Genomic DNA, 19,121 nt, shown 5'->3' on the forward strand with positions numbered 1-19,121 from the left:
AAATAAAGGAAAATCCTGAAAGGAGCCAATCAGAACTCAAAGGGAAAACAAGCAATCTACCAAAAGCGCGGGAAAAAGAGCCACAGTGAGCAAGTCGCGATCGATTTTATTTTTGCATCTGATTGGTTGAGAAAGAGGAGCGAGTTCTTCAGACCAATCCCGGATGGAAGAGTAGCAAAACCAATCGGGCTCCTTTCAACACTCAGTGGAAATGTTTCATTTAATACGCACTAGGAATTTTTTTTTTTTTTTTTTTTTTTTAAATACTGGAAACTGAAGTTCATCTCGCGCCCCTGTCTTTCACATCAATATTCTGCTCATTTAAACACTCTATTCTTCTAGTTGAATGATTGGAGAAGAAAAGGAAATTGATATTCAAACTCAGAAGAGATCCGTAATCGATTGCGAAGGCAGTGCTATCAGTTGTTCAATCAACAGATGTTATCTACAGAACAGAGTGATTAAGTGACTAAGCTATATCTTATCTCTGCCATTGCGGTGATGTTCAAGTTTTATCGATCCTCGCTGGTGCTACAAATTTTCCCATAAGGTGGTCAAATAAAAATTTGAGATCACCAAAATAGAGCTGAAAATGGAAAATTGAAATTGAAAACTGAGTGCAGCTTGTTACTTACAAAAGTATCAAACGAAAGTTCTGATGATCACCAGATTCTGTCCTGTTATTTAAGGACAGGATTTTATGCTTCAAAGTTCAAGTGACTTCACTTAAAAAAATATAAATTAATTTCTTATTGGACCTTAAAATAAACACCATTTGACAGCTGAGGAAAAATAAACACACAGAGCTTGATAATTCCAGTTGATTGCTCAATTCTGCAATTAATTTCAACTTCTTTAACAGCCACGTCGAAACAGTGAACTCTGTATGTATACATATCTATTGATAAAAAGACAAACCACTTCTGTTTTCATTTTAATTGGAGACTGATTTTGAATCGCAATGTAAATTAGGTCTCCTTTTAAATGCAAATTTAGAGTGACTTTCGAGGATCAATCGCATAATAATCTCCTCTTTTGATAGAAGGGAAGTGCTCCCTTAAAATAATCGCTAATTTTTCTGATGTAATAATCCTTGTTCGCAAGAAGATAACACTCAGAGGACTTCATGATCAGCTGGTAAAGTTATCAGCATGTCGCTGAAAGATTCAATAGCTTTTGAAGTTATTACGCCAGTTATATTATTGGCAGGGTTAACGGGAAATCTATTCATCTGTTGCCTCATCATCACAAACAAAAAACTGAGGACTTCATTCAATTACCTTCTCCTCAATTTAGCCATATTTGACATGTTATGCTTGCTATTTGGAACCCTCTTCTACGCGGAACAAATTCACATTCGCTATTTCAGCACCGGAAAATTTTCGCCAACTGACCTCGAGGGAATTGTATGTAAAGTAACTTTGGTGGGTATTCACTTCACCACGCAAAGTTCCGTTCTTACTCTGGCTGCTATTTCGAAGGACAGATTTTACGCCATAGTTCATCCGTGGAAGCATAGGAGAGCTTCGAAAAAGAAGAACACCCGTATTTTGATTGCAGTAATTTGGCTGGTAGGGGTAATTACATCTTTGCCGATGATGCTACTCGTAATGAAAATTCCGAACAAGTTTCAAGGAAAATCCTTTCTGGTTTGCTTAACTTTTCTCTTGGAAACTGGAACTCACAGCTTTAAAATCAAAGTAATTGCTTTTATCAATCTCATTGCTACATACATAATACCGATGGCGATAATACTGCGAAGTTCACTGGCTCTTATAAAACATCTATGGTGCCATTGCTCGCAGCAGGAGGGAGAGCAAATTCTCCTCAAAACGCGAAAACGTATCACAAGAATTTTGCTCAGCGTTATTGTTGCTTTCAACGTATTTTGGCTGCCATGGGCAGTTGTAGGGGGTTCACTCTTAATCGGTGCTGTACGAGAAATCAAGGACAAATCGATGGTAATTATGTTAAGTTTGGTTTGGTCGAGTGCAAGCGTTAATCCAATTCTCTACTCTCTTCAAAGTCGATCGTTTCGAAAAATGGTTGGAAAAATGCTTCGCTGTCACTCGGGTTGAAACTTTAATCAGTTAAAAAATGAAGGGAGAAAAACAGAAAACGAAGTTATTATTCTTTCAGATTATATGCTGACATAAATATTCCTGTTCAGATTAAGTGTCGATTTGGACCAAATAATTTAAAACATTTGAAGCAAAGTTTCAGTGGGTTGCTATTTTCCTCCTTGAGAATAGATGTCAAGAGTGTGACATAAAAGCTTAATTCTAAACCATTCAAAATAAATGTCATAAATTATCGAAATTTTGCGTTCCAATTTTTTTCAGAAAAGCGTTATTGTAATACTGCAAACCTACAGCTGGCTGAAAATAACGCATCAATGTAAATGAGAAATAATGATAAGTAAATAAATACGTTGAAAACGGGTGATATCGTCAGGTATATCTCGACAATGAAATTTGGATCCAGTAACGTTAGGATGGCTATTAGGATAGGCAAAGTTCAAGCAAACGAATGAAAACACGAAGAAAGGAAAAAGATGAAGAAAACAATGCAAACGAAAAAGCAAATGTAGGCCATCAAGTTGCTGGCCATTGACAGCTGGTTCGGTCTTTTTAAACGCTATCTGATATCAGCCTTGCCTTTCATAATTCTCAGGACAGGAGCACCATTCATTTAAGAACAGTCTGAATTTGGGCTACCTGTGGTGAGCCCTAGCAAGATGGTTTACGTTACGTCACTTTTCAATGATCTCTCAATTTTTTTCATCTTAACCTAAATATCTTTAAGAAAGCAATTACAATAAAACGGAGAAGAAATAATTGATCTAAATCGCTTTTGTGCGTGCGAGAGAGATTCGATATACTTATTAGAGGTATAAGAATCCTGGCTATTTGAGCACTCCGGAAACATTGATACCCTACGAAAAATGTATTCATTAACAAAAGAAATTTGTGATCAGCAGTGCAGGAAATGAAGAGAAACCAGGTCGCTTCGCCTGCAATTTGTTAAATCTTCTCTTAACTTTTCTTTACTTTTGCAATTTTTTCATAGTGTTGTTATGATGGCAAGTTTAATTTATTCTGAAATTTGAGATATTTGTCTTAGCGGCACATGTGATGCTAAGTTTAGCGTGATATTCCCCTAGCTATAGATAATGTAAAATTTGAATAACACAAGTGGTTAAAAAATCGCATCTTTGCTGTTTCGTGACCCATTGTTTATCTGAACTCTTTGTAACCGAAATCGTTAGAAACAAAATCAAGAGCTATTTCTTTCCTACTAGCTTCGTCATTTGCGAATGGCTGTGAAGTTATCGAGATAGGGAATCAGTTTTGACAGTTAGATATCAAATTGACCCGGATTAGTGTTTATTTACAGACGTTTTGCGGACGTTTTGTTTTTCACGGAAGAGATCGTATGAACGGAATGGCATTGGGCTGTTTCAAATGTGTGATGCTTTCTAAAAGCTGTGCGGTGAGTCTCTTTGTGGTAGTCTTCGTGTCGGTTTCGTTCGAAGTTACTGGATTTGTAGGTAAGTTGTGGTAACATCACAGTGGCAGTTTTATAGCTTGACTGACGATAACTGAGCATATTATAAAAAGCCTTCGCGGTTGAAAACTTTCAACTCAGTCACGCTTCGTAACGAAACTTATATCGATCTTTTCGGTATTATTTCGATAAACTTCTGCTTTTGCACCAATGAAACAAATCTACTATTGAAGTAGATTGCCAAATTTTACTTTCCGTCAGGTTTCATCACCGAAAGGAGTTGATTTGATGTGGAGCCACAGCGACACTGTAAAAGATAACATCGCGAGCATATTTAACGTAAATACATTTGTGTAATAGTTGGGCATGTATGACCACAACAGACCCATAGTGATTGTTGATAACTTCTGTTCAACAAACTGACACCGTGTAATCACAGAGTATGTGTAGAAAGTTGTGACATAGGCACCAAAGGACTTTCAAAAATTTTTATCAACATTTTTTAAATTTTTATTTTTTTAGAAGGGCTTCGCTAGAACTAACGTAAATATATTTGAAAAAAAGCATATAAAAACCCGCAAAAATTCAGAGTTTCATTTTTGCCGCTCTACGTTTAAATATTGCGAACGCCACTCTCATGATTTCCGCATGTTACATCGAGCAATTCGTTTATATTCTATCAGTACGCTAGCACGACTCTATTGAATGGTTATAGAGAGTAAGTGACGACATGATATGACGCCAGTAGCGTGAAACAATACAATCTGTATACTATAATTTCAAAATTCATTGCTTGAAATAAGCGGGCGTTATTTAGGCAAGTCGACGAATAGGTTTTCGGTCGAATATGCTTCTTCACTTGAACATTTTTATGCTTAAATGAAACAGTTTTCCCTTTGACTTGCGAACGGTATGAGATGAGCTCATTGAATGCAGGTGACAGACGACATAAACTCATGAATGATAAACAACGTCATTCATTGTATATATTATTTTATCTCATACGTACTGAGATTTACGATGTAGAGTACTTCTTTCGTTTCTCTGAAAAAAACTCGTTCGTTCGGTTTTTTCGATGCATCGCAAGTTATGAATAGAAATCGTTCGAGCACATTTTCCATGGAAAATTTACTATTAATGCATGCCCTCTCGTCTCGGATATTTAATATTCGATTGACCAACAAGTCAATGAATAGATCGAACACCAAATATTTCATGGAAATTGTAAGGTTGATGAATTAACAGAACAATTTATGTTTTCTCGTGAATCAGTCAAGGAGTAAAAGGTTCATGATAAAATCAATTGTTTAAAAAAAAAATTATTTAGCAGCACTCTAATTGTGTATTTGTGCAATGTTTGACTTTGTGGTGACAATCTCGCTACCTGCTACGCAAATGCATTTTTTATTTCACTCTTGAATTTCAAATATGTTTTGGAGTATTTATAGCTAAAATTGAAAACTGTTTCGTGGTTTCGTTTCCGTAAATTATTTGCTACAAATGACATTTAGATAATTAGTGGTAGATCTTTTGTGAGATTAGGTGTTTAACGAGCTTCGAACCAAATATCTTTTAAATCAATTAACTGTTCATTGTTTAACTATCAGAATGTATGGCCGATTAGTTACCAATATTTCAGCTGACTTATTGCATTAGTAAACAATATGGCCAAAATAGTATGACGTGACGTTCAAGCGCTGCGTCACGATAATTTCGGGCATTTTGTCACGCAACGTTGCATGACATCCAAACGGCGGCGCCTTTTCCTCCTCAATAGTTGTTTTGTTTTTTTCATTTTTTCTATGAGGTAAACGAAAAGCTACGTGTTTTTTCTTTTTTCCACTTTCGTACATCGGTAACAATCTGCTTTGGATACTTGTGAGAAATCCAATCATTGTAAAGTTGGTAACGGATAGGCAACGTATGTTTATTTTTTTCGTTGAGAACTATCAGCCATATCGATTTCTATCTTTCAAGTAAAACAATCAATTAATTAATAATCTAGCTTATATTTATTTTATTTTACGTACAGGCTTACCAGAGCCAATTGCTCTTTATCCACTCAACAAACAGCATGGTACAAAGGACATAAGCCGAGCGAACAACCCGTCAGGAATTGCAAAGGGTGTTTACCTTTTCACAGGATATTACGGGCAACCCGAGGGATCTTACCACTTCTCCGGGTCATCGGCCAGTTTTTTGGAGTTCCCAAATAACGGAGGCCTTGATGCTAAGTATTCTATGACATTGGTGGCCTGGATCTACCCTGAAATCTCTAAAGGACCTCTGTTTAATTACAAAGTTCAAGACAGAGGAGTGTATTTATGGTTAGAGAGTCCTAACAGACTTGTTGCAAAGTTTGAAATGCGTGATTCTTCGCAACCTTACGCAATCCAGAGCGACAAAATTCGGCTGAAAGCGTGGAATTATGTAGCAGCTTCGTACGATTACTCTGCTGGAACTGCCGGATTGTGGATCGACGGGAGACAAGTGTCTCGTTTGAGTATGGGAAGTTTTAAGATATCCACACAAGATGACGTGAGAGTGGGTGCATTAAAGGGTGATTCGAATTTCTACAAGGGTGCCATTGCCTGTTTACAGGTTTATAACAAGTCACTCTCTGAGCAGGAGATAAATGATGTTAGAGATAGGTGTCCGCTCAAAGGTAATGCGTTAAAAATTGTATTCCGCTTTTTCCAGTGTCTCTTCAGATAGAGGTGAAAGACGGAATATAGAAAAATGCGATAATTCCAAGTTAATTCTTCTAATACTTTACGTCATCTGTGACCTATTACGGAACAAACACACGGCAACGCGGAATTTTGTATTTGTCTAACAGAAAAGAGGTAAAGTGGAAGCTATTACATTATTACTTGATAGGCTGAGTTATATATCCATTTTGATTGGTTCTTGGGTATGATCAGGAGCCCATTACTTGTGCTCCTGGTATGATCTATTGTCGACAGACGAATCAGAGTTCAAGATATTTCTAAATAAGAAAAAACCTGACAAACTGTGCAGTGAGTAGTAAAACTTGGGGTAAATAGTGCTTGCGATGTTTCCTTTTTTCACAGTGCAGTTACATCATGTCGGTTGCTATGCCCACAAGCCGTCATCACCAGCAGTCCCCTCCTTGGAAGGAAAAGATATCTTACTAGACGGCGAGCCTAAAACAAGAGAGGACGCCGAACAGAAATGCGCCCGTGTTGCTCTTAAAAATGGCTACGGTTATTTTGCAATTCAAGATGGTGGAAGCTGTCTTTCAAGCCTAACAGCGCAAGAAACGTACAGCAAGTACGGACTGTCAGCGGAATGCCAGAATGGGAAGGGCTCCGCTATGGCCAGTGATGTATACGAGGTTGTGATGTTTAGTAAGTACATGGCCTATTTTATGCTGCCATTCCTAGATCCACTTCTTCATCTTCGTTATTTTTTTCCCTTCGTCACTTCACTACTCTTGCAAATTCTTTTTACTCTGCACAGTTTGGTCAATCTTTTTATACGTTATGTGATCCTTTCATTCTTCGTTTCACCATTTTAGTCTTTCCCTCTATTTTTCCATACCTCTATCCGGCTCTTTTTTTTTTCCCTTTTTCCATTATACCTTTATCTTGCTGTCCCTTCATCTTTTCATCTTTCGTCTCTTAGTCTCTTCGTGCCTGGATATTTTGAACAGTTTCGTTTCAAGGTGCTTTTGTTACCCTTTTACGCTGGTCCCATCTTCATTTGTTACAATAATCCCCTGTTCACAGGCGATCAAACCTGTTGGAACGGATGGCAAGCCGTTGGCGACTCCTGCTTCAGACTTTATGACGACAAAAGAACCTGGGACGAAGCCCAGGCCGTGTGCAAAACAGAAAAGGCAACTCTAGCCAAGTTGGATACGGAGGAAGAGAGTTACTTCGTTTTTTTAAACCTGATAAGGCCAACCAATCCAAGCTCGAGCGTATGGATTGGGTTATCACGTGATACGGAGAAAAAATTTCATTGGTCGGATGGATCTTTGGTGGGCTACACTAATTGGGGTCCAAACCTTCCAGACACCTCCCCTGGTAACAGAAAGAATTGTACAAAAATGAATGAATTTTCGGGATTATGGGAAAATGAGGAGTTCGACTTAAAACATCCCTTTGTTTGCGGTCGAGGTGAGAGAAAATAGCCTTCAGCTTGAAAGTCAAGTACTAATACTTTAAACCATATTTTGCTCTAAGTCGCTGGGTCGTCATTGTAAGCGAAGCCACGCCTATTTGTGCTCATCATTTAATTAAAAAATCTACACGCCTACGGTATTAAACATTAGCGGGACAATGCATATTAGAGAACGTAAACTTAAAAATAAAGTCACAACAAAGAAAAATACTTACCTTAACGGTGCATAGCTTTACGGGCAAAAAACAAAACCGACGACGCTTCTTCTTAAAAAGTGGACGTAGATATTGATATACAGGACTAAATTTAAACACAAAACTTGACAAATTACTCGACATAATTACGTCATATTACGGAACGATCTAAACATCAACCACAGCTGACACAATATAACTGATGAAACGTACAAACGCTCACAGATAATTAACGCGTAAACGCAATTCCTATATGACAATAAGTTATGCAGTAACAGTGATTGAGCCGTCACGTTCGTTGAAACATAACTTGAATCAGATGGTGCGAGTACTAGAGGCAGGGGACAATATTACTTTGTGCAAGTGAATTGGGGTGAGTTGTCAAAGAATAGGCAACTCGTTGAATTGAATTTAGACTCCTCACACCCCTATACTGAGGATAAATTTGTCCCTTATCTTTCCAAAGGTAAGCGATAACCTCATGTTTAGGATCCCTATTCTTCCCATCACGAAGAGAGATTTCTGGACAACAATTTTTGCCCCGTGACTTTACATCGCAAAAAGAGGTTTGATTATCATCTATGCGTCTAGTGACGCCATAAAAAAATGTCCTTAAAGCGGCTTAAAATTGGTTTCTTTGACATTTTCAGTCACTCCTCCCACTCCACGTGATATTCACGTGAAACTAATGGACAGCTGGTCGGCGCTGGTCTCGTGGTCAACTTCCGCGCATCCTCAGCAGGAAGATCTGGTGACGTCATTCTACGTTGAGTACAAAGTTACCAATCACGAGCAAGTGTCACTTAAAGTTGTGCAGAATCACAATAGTACCAGTTTAACCGGTTTGCAGTCAAACGCTGAGTACCAGATAAGAGTCCGAGCGGTGAATGGAGCTGGTGGTGGAATTTGGAGTCATTATCAGACTTTTTCAACTGGAAAAACCTGTAAGGTTTACTTACAATAAAAGGAAATGTTCAGATGGTAGATTGCTTGTCTAAAAACCCGTTAGTGTGAAAGAACTCATCAGAAACAAGGATTGATTAAAGAGTTAAAGATCATGGGGAGGATATGAAAATTTTTGTAGAATTTAAACTCGTTATTTCAAGAATAAGAAAAGTGACGAGGTTCTTTAATCTTGTCGGGCGACAATTTAGTCCACTTTCTATAATCCATTAACAAAATTCTCCACTTTACATCGACACTATCTAAAATTTGAGGTCCCTTAATTATTCGTAATTATTCCTGTCATTTATAATTATTCCCATATTCGTAATTATTCTTTCTTGTTTCAGATCCTCCTCGAATTGTCCCTATGGCACCTATAAGAGCCAAAGTCCCAGGGGAACCTCTTGCTCTGAATTGTGCTGCCCAAGGTGGTCCTGAACCCACAATAACCTGGTACAAAAACCGCAATGTTGTTTATCAAGGACAGACATTGGTCGTTGCAAATATGACATCAGTGGAACAAGAAGTGTATACGTGCAGAGCTAGTAATGGCATTGAGCCAGATGACGTCGAGTCAGTTACAGTAATATCATTAGGTTGGGTAAAATATTTTTGGCTGTTTTTCTTCGTATTTGAACTTAAATCTATCGTAGAGTTATCGCTGTCTCTGTTATTAGAGCATGTGCTCACTCCACGACCACTAGTTATTAGTTAATTCGAATTCTTCCGTAGTCCCTCCGGTCCTGAGTCAGATGTGGGGAGCGGGAAATGAAGGACAGATTTCCATTGAAAAAGGAGATCATTTGTCGTTGCACTGTGAAACAGCTAATACGACATTTGCTGACATTACGTGGTACAAGGACGGGGAGCCTCTATATGGTCATCGGTCCAAATCAGAAAACATCTTTAATATACCAGAAGTCAGCGGTGATAATTTCGGAGTGTACGAATGTGAAGCCAGAAATAACCTGGGAACGACTTCTATGAAAATGAGGGTCTCGAATGGTGAGCACAATAGGTTTTTTTTTTCTTTCCGTGCTTTGACAAGTCAGACAATAATGTGATCTAAATTGAATACTGACAGATCAGTAGACAAAGCGCGAGTTTTGCCACAAACCTTGACGCCTTACGAGAGTATTTTACCAAACAAAGAACGTTGCAGTCATGAAATTAAGGAAGATCAAGATTTTGAACCCGTTCACCTTGTGATCCTCGTAATTAAAAAAGGGCATATTAATGAACATTTACTGCTTGCCGTGGTCCGAGATTACAAAAAATCAAAGAACTCTTGAAAAAAATTGTTTTCAAATGCGCTGTATTAAACGAAAAATTCTCATTTAATTCTTATGTATGTGTTGACCTCAAGTTTTGTTTTTCTACTTCACTTAGCTGGCCGCTTAAACCAGATGAAAGTTGCGGTTGGCTGCCTAGCTGGATTTTCTGTTGTTCTTGTCATCATCATTGGAGTATTAGGGTGGCTGCTGTACAAGGCCAGGAAAACCATTGAAGCTTCACGAGAGGAAGATGAGCAGGACGAGGAGCCGCCAATCAAACCACCCGGTCCTAGGCCCTCTGACAGTGACTTTATGATCCCTGAAGTGCGATCCGCTGGCTCGCCGGATATGTCTGGCTCACTTGGCTGTAATTCATCTTACACTCCTCTCAAACTGGGTTCATCTAATGGGGGTACAAGTCAGACGTACAGAGCATAGTGAAAATTATACATTAAAATTACTTTTTATGACTCCAATACCAGACTCCTTCGCAACTGTTATTGTGATTGTCACACAATACTCAGATAACGTTGCGTGACTAGTCATGAGCAGCGATGAACAGATGTTGACTAGACGATCATGTCTTACTGAAAGAGTGACTCAAGTCAACAACAAATAACAGCACTGAACTTTTATATAAAAAAAAAAGAAAATATCTTAGAATGGCTTGTTAAAACGCTTCGTGGGAAAGAAACGCCCAAGAGAATGTAATCACTTGTAAATTCGTGTTAGAACAATACCTCCCACCTAAGCCAGATTTAAAATTGCCTGGAGACTATGCAATGTCCCTCATTTACACAATAAAGGAAGCCCTCAATACATGACCTAGACCCCTTAAATAGATTTTAACTTCAACTGGTGCTTGATGCCGAAAGTGCCGCCACTGATATTGCACAAAGTTGAACGGAAGATCCAAAAATGAGAAAGATCATAATGACAAGGATAATTAAACTCCGAGGTGGGGAGGTTTAGCATCATACAAGAAAGAGAGCCTGTGGGGCAGCCTTTGATTTGTCCGAGGACTCCAGAAGTCCTATATTACAGAGAGCTGATGCTGAACGTAAATTTTTGACTCTAGTGGAATAGCCCGCTCTTTTCCATCAGATTAAAGGCCGGGAAAACCGAAAAAATGAGTAAAAATAAGAGTCTCCGCTCCTATTTGTTCCCACTTTTGCACCGGTAAATTCATAAAGTGTGACATCGCTCGTCACCTCTAGTTACGGCCCTTCGATGTGTTTGTATGTATATGAGTATACAAGAGTATCTATCGAAAGAAACCTTTTTTTTTCTTTTATCGTGGTGAATTTAATTTTCCGTCAGAAGCTTTAAACATATTTACAGAAACTTAAACCTCGACAAAAACCAGTTTTTCTTCGTAAATTTTCTCAAAATTTGCTTGACTTGAAACTTTACTTAAAAATTGCCATTTGCTACACTGACTAGTCACGTTCGAAAAAATGGCTAGTTATTATGTAATTGGCTTGACTAGTAATATTATCACTTTTGGAAAAAAAAATGGCATATGAAGTTTGTTCTAAAAACACTTAACTGTTATTAAGAGTACATTAAACACTATCCTGTCTCGTAATGCTAAACGGACATGTCAAAATGAGCTTTTTTACAAAAATGTTTTGCTTTGTGTATCGATCCGAGTTGTCCTTCACAAATAATGTTCTCTCACTACGGGCTGGCGATTTATCGTTCCTAGCCCTCGCCCTACTTAGTCCATCACATTATCAGAGGGTTAACATGACTCATTCCTATCACGGTGCGATGGGCACTGACCAACTTCTAAAATCAAATGTCACGTTGTCACCAATTAGCATGAACGGAGCCCAATCAGAAACTTTGTCAAAACCGTTATTTCTCATCCACCTTCTGGCCTCGTGAAGAGATTCGCTGGCACTTTCACCACGGAACAGGTGTTTGTAGAAGCAAGTCATGAACTGCTCTGTGGCTTCGTCGTTCAGGACCCAGCGTGCCGCTAACACAGAGCGCGCGCCGGATCCTAAGAAGGCTCGAGCGATTCCGATCATTCCTTCGGCTTTAATCTCTCCCTTACCACTGTGACAACAACTAAGTACCACCAGTTTAGCTCGCAGCTGGATTTTTGAAATGTCCACCATTGTTAAAAGGTAGTCTTTTTCTCGTGGAATAGAGAGCGACGGGCGCATAGGAGAAAGAGCAATCTCCCCTCTTTCGGCACAACCATGGGCAGCAAGATGAATTAGACTTACTGAATTTATCTTTTGAAGTACAGCTTGCTTTTTCGCACGGTCTCCAATCAAAGGTGTTACGCCAAGAAGTCTTCCAATCATCTCTGCTTCCTTTCTTGCGCATGGCAACGCTGTCATTGTCTTGCGTCTTCCGTTATGAATCACTTCTCCAACCTCAGGGTCACCCACTATCAGCGCACCTGTTTGACTATGATAGTCTGGAGGACTGTCCTGAATGCGCTTGAGGGTCGTCAAAGAGGGAACGATTCGGAGGCGGAATGTCTCTGATAAATACTTGTTACCTTCGTCACTTAGGGCTGCAAATGGTACTTGGTACATACAAGAGTCGGGAACAATTATAATCTCGGGCTCCTTAAGAAGATTAGCCACAGGAGCAATGATTATCTCGTAACATAATTGGAGATTTGCTTTGATATCTTTGGCATTATAATCGCGTGGAGCTGGGCGGCTTTCATGGCGAAGTGACATCGATTCGGTGTCATCTAGAGATCGATCCTCGCAATTCTCTTGAGGTAAAATGCCAAGGCTGCGAAAGCTGTCTTTCAGGAACTCATTTAAGTCAGGGACTAATCCGGTCACCGAGTTTGCTTCAAGGCCCACCTCTTTTTCGGTAAAATGAATAGCTCCCGTTGCTTTGAGAATCCAAAAACGTGCATCTTCTTTCTCTACCGAAACGTACAGGCATGCACAGTGTACCTCCCTTGTGATAATTTCCTGAATGCCACACCATGATTGTGGATTCCCTGAGATCTGCTCTTCAATAGAGTACCGAGCTGCCATCAAGTCAGCCAGGCCTCTCGCCCGTCTCAGCTCTTCGACATAAAGAGAGTCTTTTGGTTTACCGGCAGAACAAAGCATCACACTGAGCAACTTGTAAGGAAAGGTGCCGTGCTCCTCTAAAAAGGATGTTTTGAATTGATCGTTGTCGTCCAGAAAAGCTCGCAGAGTGTCGTATTTTGCAATACTTTGAAAAAGATACGAGATGGCTTCTTCACGTTCTTCATGTTCTTCACATGACAACATCGTTAGACAACAAAGACATTGAAACTCTTTCAAGTTGTTTCCAATATCTCTGCTTAAAAGGAGAGCCTTATTGAAGTATTCTTTGGTTATTTCATATTTACCAAGCGACTGAAAACACAATCCTAAATTCATAAGACTGGCCAATGTTCCTTCTTTATCGCTAATTTCCATTTGAATTGCAAGGGCATTATTGTGATATTCTTGAGCCTTATCATGACAACCACACTGAAGGGAAATTAGCCCAAGGTGTTCGTAATTTGCTGCTACTCCTCTTCGGTCACAAATTTCCAATCTAATGGCCAGTGCTTTCTCCAAATACTCGTCAGCTTTTCGGTATTTACCGAGCACAATGAAGAGATTTCCTAAGTTTCCATAAATGGTTGCCTCTTCTTTTCTATTGCCCACTCTCTTCCACATTCTTAGTGCTTTCTCGTAATGTTCTTGAGCCTTGTCATATTCACCGAGCGTCGAGAACAATGTCCCGAAGTTGTTGTGGTTTTTAGCTTGTCCTTTCCACTCGCCAATTTCTGTAGTGATAGCAAGTGCTCTCTCATAATATTCTCGGGCCTTTTCATATCTGCCGACTAACTCAAACAGTTTTCCAAGGTTTCCGTAGCTTGCTGCTTCTCCATTTCTGTCGCCAATTTCTATTCTGGTGGCAAGTGCTTTCTCTTGATATTCTCGGGCCTGGTCATATTTACCAAGGTCTTGGAACAATGTTCCCAGGTTTCCGTAGCTTGTTGCCACTCCATTTCTATGGCCAATATCTAATCGGATAGCAAGTGCTTTTTCCTGATATTCTCGGGCCTTGTCATATTTACCAAGGGCTCTGAACAATGTACCGAGGTTTCCGCAGACTGTTGCTTCTCTATCCCTGTCGCCCACTTCTATTCCAATGGCGAGTGCTTTCTCTTGATATATTCGGGCCTTGTCGCACTGACCCAGTGATTGAGACAATGTTCCTAGGTTTCCGTAGCTTGTTGCTTCTCCATTTCTGTCACCAATTTCTATTGTGATAGCAAGGGCTTTCTCCTGATATTCTCGGGCCTTGCCATATTTACCAAGGGCTTCAAACAATGTTCCGAGATTTCCGTAACTTGTTGCTTCTCCGTGCCTGTCTCCAATTTCTATTCTAATGGCGAGAGCTTTCTCCTGATATACTTGGGCCTTGTCGTATTGACCCAGTGATTGAAACAATATACCCAGGTTTCCGTAGCTTGATGCTTCTCCATTTCTGTCGCCAATTTCTATTGTGATAGCAAGTGCTTTCTCCTGATATTCTCGAGCCTTGTCATATTTACCAAGCGACTGGAACAATATTCCTAGGTTTCCGTAGCTTTTTGCCTCTCCATTTCTGTTGCCAATTTCTAATCTGATGGCAAGTGCTTTCTTCTGATATTCTCGGGCGTTGTTATATTTACCAAGGGCTTGGAATAACGTTCCGAGGTTTCCGTAGATTGTTGCTTCTCCTTGTCTGTTGCCAACTTCTATTGTAATAGCGAGCGCTTTCTCGTGATATTCTCGAGCCTTGTCGCATTTTCCAAGCAAGTAGAACAATGTTCCGAGATTTCCCAAGCTTGTTGCTTCTCCATTTCTGTCTCCAATGTCTAAGTTGATAGCAAGTGCTTTCTCTTGATATTCTCGGGCCTTGTCATATTTAGCAAGGGCTTGGAACAATATTCCCAGGTTTCCAAAACTTTTTGCTCTTCCATTTCTGTCGCCAATTTCTGTTGTGATAGCAAGTGCTTTCTCCTGATATTCCAGAGCCTTGTCATATTTACCAAGCAATTGGAACAATATTCCAAGGTTTCCGTAGCTTTTTGCCTCTCCCTTTCTGTGGCCAATTTCTATTGTGATAGCGAGCGCTTTCTCGTGATATTCTCGGGCCTTGTCACATTTTCCAAGCAAGTAGAACAATGTTCCGAGATTTCCCAAGCTTGTTGCTTCTCCATTTCTGTCTCCAATGTCTAAGTTGATAGCAAGTGCTTTCTCTTGATATTCTCGGGCCTTGTCATATTTAGCAAGGGCTTGGAACAATATTCCCAGGTTTCCAAAACTTTTTGCTCTTCCATTTCTGTCGCCAATTTCTGTTGTGATAGCAAGTGCTTTCTCCTGATATTCTCGAGCCTTGTCATATTTACCAAGCAATTGGAACAATATTCCAAGGTTTCCGTAGCTTTTTGCCTCTCCCTTTTTGTGGCCAATTTCTATTGTGATAGCGAGCGCTTTCTCGTGATATTCTCGGGCCTTGTCACATTTTCCAAGCAAGTAGAACAATGTTCCGAGATTTCCCAAGCTTGTTGCTTCTCCATTTCTGTCTCCAATGTCTAAGTTGATAGCAAGTGCTTTCTCTTGATATTCTCGGGCCTTGTCATATTTACCAAGCGACTGGAACGTTGTTCCGAGGTTTTCGTAACTTGTTGCTTCTCCTTTTCTGTCTCCAATTTCTCTTCTAATGGCAAGTGCTTTCTCTTGATATTCTCGGGCCTTGTCATATTTACCTAGCGATTGGAACAATGTTCCGAGGTTTCCGCAGCTTATTGCTTCTCCATACCTGTCGCAGATGTCCATGGAAAGAGCAAGCCCCTTCTCCAGATATGATTTACACTGGTCATATTCTCCTATGGAATGAAGTAGTGTTCCCATTTCTTCATAACAAAGCCATACTATTTGTGTGTTGTCATTCGTCTTCATAATTTTTATTGCTGATTCATAAAATTTTCTGGCCTCAAGTAAGTTATTTTGTGCCCGAAGTGCACGTGCCAGTCGTAAATTTAGCCATCCTTTATTGACGGTGTCATCAGAGGTCTGGTTCAGCGAAAGAAGTAGTTTCCTCAAGTATTTTTCGGCAATTGTGTGCTCATGCAAAGCTTCGTACGAATTGATCATAACGATGTAGATAGTATGGAAAAGTAAGTTGGCTAATTGAGTGTCTTTAATCAGCACTCGACAGTTTAGCACAATCAGACATTCCTGGCATAGCTCGATGGCTTTCATCACACGACCAGTGTTACGAAGGAAGACAGCGACCATGTAAACAATACAGACGGCTTTCGTAATTTCTATTGTCCTGCTCATCTTAGTCATATTCGTTGCTGATTTGTTTTTTTCTCTAGGAATGGGGAACAACTTATTAACAAAACAGACCTTGTAATTATTTTTTTTTATCACGGGTGGAGGGAAAGGGGGGGGGGTGTGAAGTGGTTTTCATGGGGAATGGTGGGGGGAGGGAGGGGTTAGTTATCGCCAACAGAGTATAAAGGGTGTAACAGAAAATTGGATGCTAAAGAAGTGCGATCATAAGATTACAGAGCTTAATGCTAATAAGGGATCTATAAATTTAATCGTGCCACCCCCCCCCCCCCCCACCCCATTGCGATGAATAATGACGGGTTGGAAGTATTGATCTGAATTAATCTCAGTTCTTCCATCCAAAAGGCAAACGCCATCGCAATTTCTTCTTTGGGAGTGCATGTTACTCTATCACACGCGAATCAAGCAAATCAGAGACCCATTGGAAAATGAAAATTGGTATTTAAGAGGCGATCTTTGTAAGAGCGGTCCAGGGTATTTCGCATCGGAAAAACGTTTTCCCTCAAACTTTGCCCAATAAACTATCTTTGGTTGCAAGTAAATAAAACCACATTAGTTTCTGGAAATACGTTAAAATAAAATTTTTAGAGCTCTCAAAAGTCAAAGCTGCTAAAGGCCCTTTTTTGACCTCTTGCGACATCGAAAATTTCCAAAGTTGAATACCCTGGTCCTCGTATCACACCGCATGCAGCAAAAGATCTTTTGTATTTTTAAACTGTGTGATATGTTAGGTGAATAAAAAGTATTTCAATTTTGATATTTGTTTATTCAGGGGTTCGTCATAATTTATTTAAAAACACTCGTTAGACAGCTTTCTGAAATTGGTCAAAAGTACTCTTTCCTTCTTGGTTGATATTGCTCGAGCAATTCAGGATAATTTCACAATTGAATTACGTGACGGAGTCACTGGTCAAGGTGTATTTCAGTGTGTGCTGTTATCGGCGGTTACACTAAATAGAATCCTATAGTTTGGTTCTGAAATGTTGATACAGGTTTGAATAGCGTAAGCTGTCAGAACTCAAATATGCATGAAATAGCAGAAGCCAAATTTTTAAAAAAGAGTTTTCCATTAAAATGTTAAGCGAGCGCTAATCAAATTATGATATTCGATGCATTGTTTTTGACGTCTTTCGTCACGAGAGGGTAAAATTTGTCAAATTCTGACCTTTTGAAATTTGTAGAGTATCAATCGGTATAGTCTAAAAGCTCTGTCCTACTATCTTTTCAACTTAAAATGGTTAAAATCCAAGATTTCTTGAGCTACTTATATAAAACGGTCGGAGTTTGTTGAATGAACTAATTTGCATAATCGACTGTCACGCTAGCAAAATCGGTGAAAGTTTGAAGTCACCGCAGCGAACAAAATTAATAAGTGCAATATATTTTTATATTTTTCAGCAGCCAAACATCTTATTAGAAGAAATAAAGCGGAGTTTTCAATGGTCTGGTCTGGACTTAAGAAATATCAACCAAGAAGGAAAGAGTACTTTTGACCAATTTCAGAAAGCTGTCTAACGAGTGTTTTTAAATAAATTATGACGAACCCCTGAATAAACAAATATCAAAATTGAAATACTTTTTATTCACCTAACATATCACACAGTTTAAAAATACAAAAGATTTTTTGCTGAATGCGGTGTGATACGAGGACCAGGGTATTCAACTTTGGAAATTTTCGATGTCGCAAGAGGTCAAAAAGGGCCTTTAGCAGCTTTGACTTTTGAGAGCTCTAAAGATTTTATTTTAACGTATTTCCAGAAACTAATGTGGTTTTATTTACTTGCAACCAAAGATAGTTTATTAGGCAAAGTTTGAGGGAAAACGTTTTTCCGATGCGAAATACCCTGGACCGCTCTTACAGAGATCGCCACTTAAAAGCGTCAGTATTAAACCACCTTTTGAAGCTTGAAAAACCACTTCTCGTTTCGGTAAGAACCAAGGAACTTGGCTAAAATCTTCTGTTTTGATCTTTCTGAAGACGAAAAACTTTGTTGCATGGTGATAAGTCTGGAATTTATCAAAGTTGTCATAATCGCTTTTTGTCTCGCCATAAGCTAATGAATCGGTTTGAAGCCGAATAATTGCGCAATTGTAGACTACTCATATAGTAACAACTTGCTGAACTTGTATCGCGAAGTCAATATTTTTTTCGCCAAAATTTCGTAAAAAAGAAAAGGTACAGGACTTATTTGAAAAAACGCCAATTTCGTTTACTTTCAGTGTGTTTAATCAGAGCGATCATGAAATGAAATATAAATCTTTTGAAATGTTTCGAAACGATAATGATCACGTACCCAGATGTTATTTTAATTACTCGACACCATAAACTCTTCAAAGTCGTGAATCTTTCCTCGACCAGTCATTTTATTTTCTTATGTCAAATATACCCTCTGAAGGGTAATCAAGGCCAATGTAATAGTGGCCTTCATTACCCTTCCGAGGGTAAGACAAGAAAACACTTTTCTTGTATTCCCTACTATTTTTGATCTTGGATTTTATGACATCATGTGAGAACTAGGGTTTTCGCCCTTTTAAATCTACACTTTGCTGATGAAGATATATTTTTCAAATCGTTTCCAATTTTGTAAAATATGTTTATCCCTTCTCGTTCATGCTGTATCTGTTTAGATAAAATACACCAGCCCTTATTAATCTTCTTGAGATTATTTCTTGCGATTTATCAATGGTTATTTTCAGCA

The 19,121-nt window shown here is 39.1% G+C and overlaps 3 protein-coding genes across 4 annotated transcripts; 2 read left to right on the plus strand and 1 right to left on the minus strand.

Annotated features, from left to right (window-relative positions):
- Positions 1-1,151: 1,151 nt before the first annotated feature.
- On the plus strand, positions 1,152-2,275 carry LOC131793456 (allatostatin-A receptor-like). Its single transcript, XM_059110871.2, has one exon. The coding sequence runs from the start codon at positions 1,152-1,154 to the stop codon at positions 2,076-2,078; it is 927 nt and encodes a 308-aa protein (XP_058966854.2). The 3' UTR covers positions 2,079-2,275.
- A 955-nt stretch (positions 2,276-3,230) lies between these two features.
- Positions 3,231-10,893, plus strand: LOC131793455 (uncharacterized). 2 transcript variants are annotated; one of them, XM_059110870.2, is made up of 8 exons: positions 3,231-3,550; positions 5,540-6,172; positions 6,582-6,878; positions 7,260-7,652; positions 8,501-8,794; positions 9,143-9,391; positions 9,528-9,800; positions 10,185-10,893. In XM_059110870.2, the coding sequence occupies exons 1-8, from the start codon at positions 3,436-3,438 to the stop codon at positions 10,505-10,507; spliced, it is 2,577 nt and encodes an 858-aa protein (XP_058966853.2). In that variant the 5' UTR covers positions 3,231-3,435; the 3' UTR covers positions 10,508-10,893. The 2 variants fall into 2 exon arrangements, with proteins under 2 accessions (XP_058966853.2, XP_066015697.1); XM_066159600.1 differs by having other exon boundaries at positions 3,231-3,492.
- Positions 10,894-11,832: 939 nt separating this feature from the next.
- LOC131793454 (tetratricopeptide repeat protein 28-like) lies at positions 11,833-16,416 on the minus strand. The gene is made up of 2 exons (XM_066159453.1): positions 12,834-16,416; positions 11,833-12,746 (listed from the first exon to the last, which is right to left on the minus strand). The coding sequence occupies exons 1-2, from the start codon at positions 16,414-16,416 to the stop codon at positions 11,833-11,835; spliced, it is 4,497 nt and encodes a 1,498-aa protein (XP_066015550.1).
- Positions 16,417-19,121: the final 2,705 nt, after the last annotated feature.

Source organism: Pocillopora verrucosa, chromosome 12, assembly GCF_036669915.1.
Source record: "Pocillopora verrucosa isolate sample1 chromosome 12, ASM3666991v2, whole genome shotgun sequence".
In the NCBI taxonomy this organism is placed as follows: domain Eukaryota; kingdom Metazoa; phylum Cnidaria; class Anthozoa; order Scleractinia; family Pocilloporidae; genus Pocillopora; species Pocillopora verrucosa.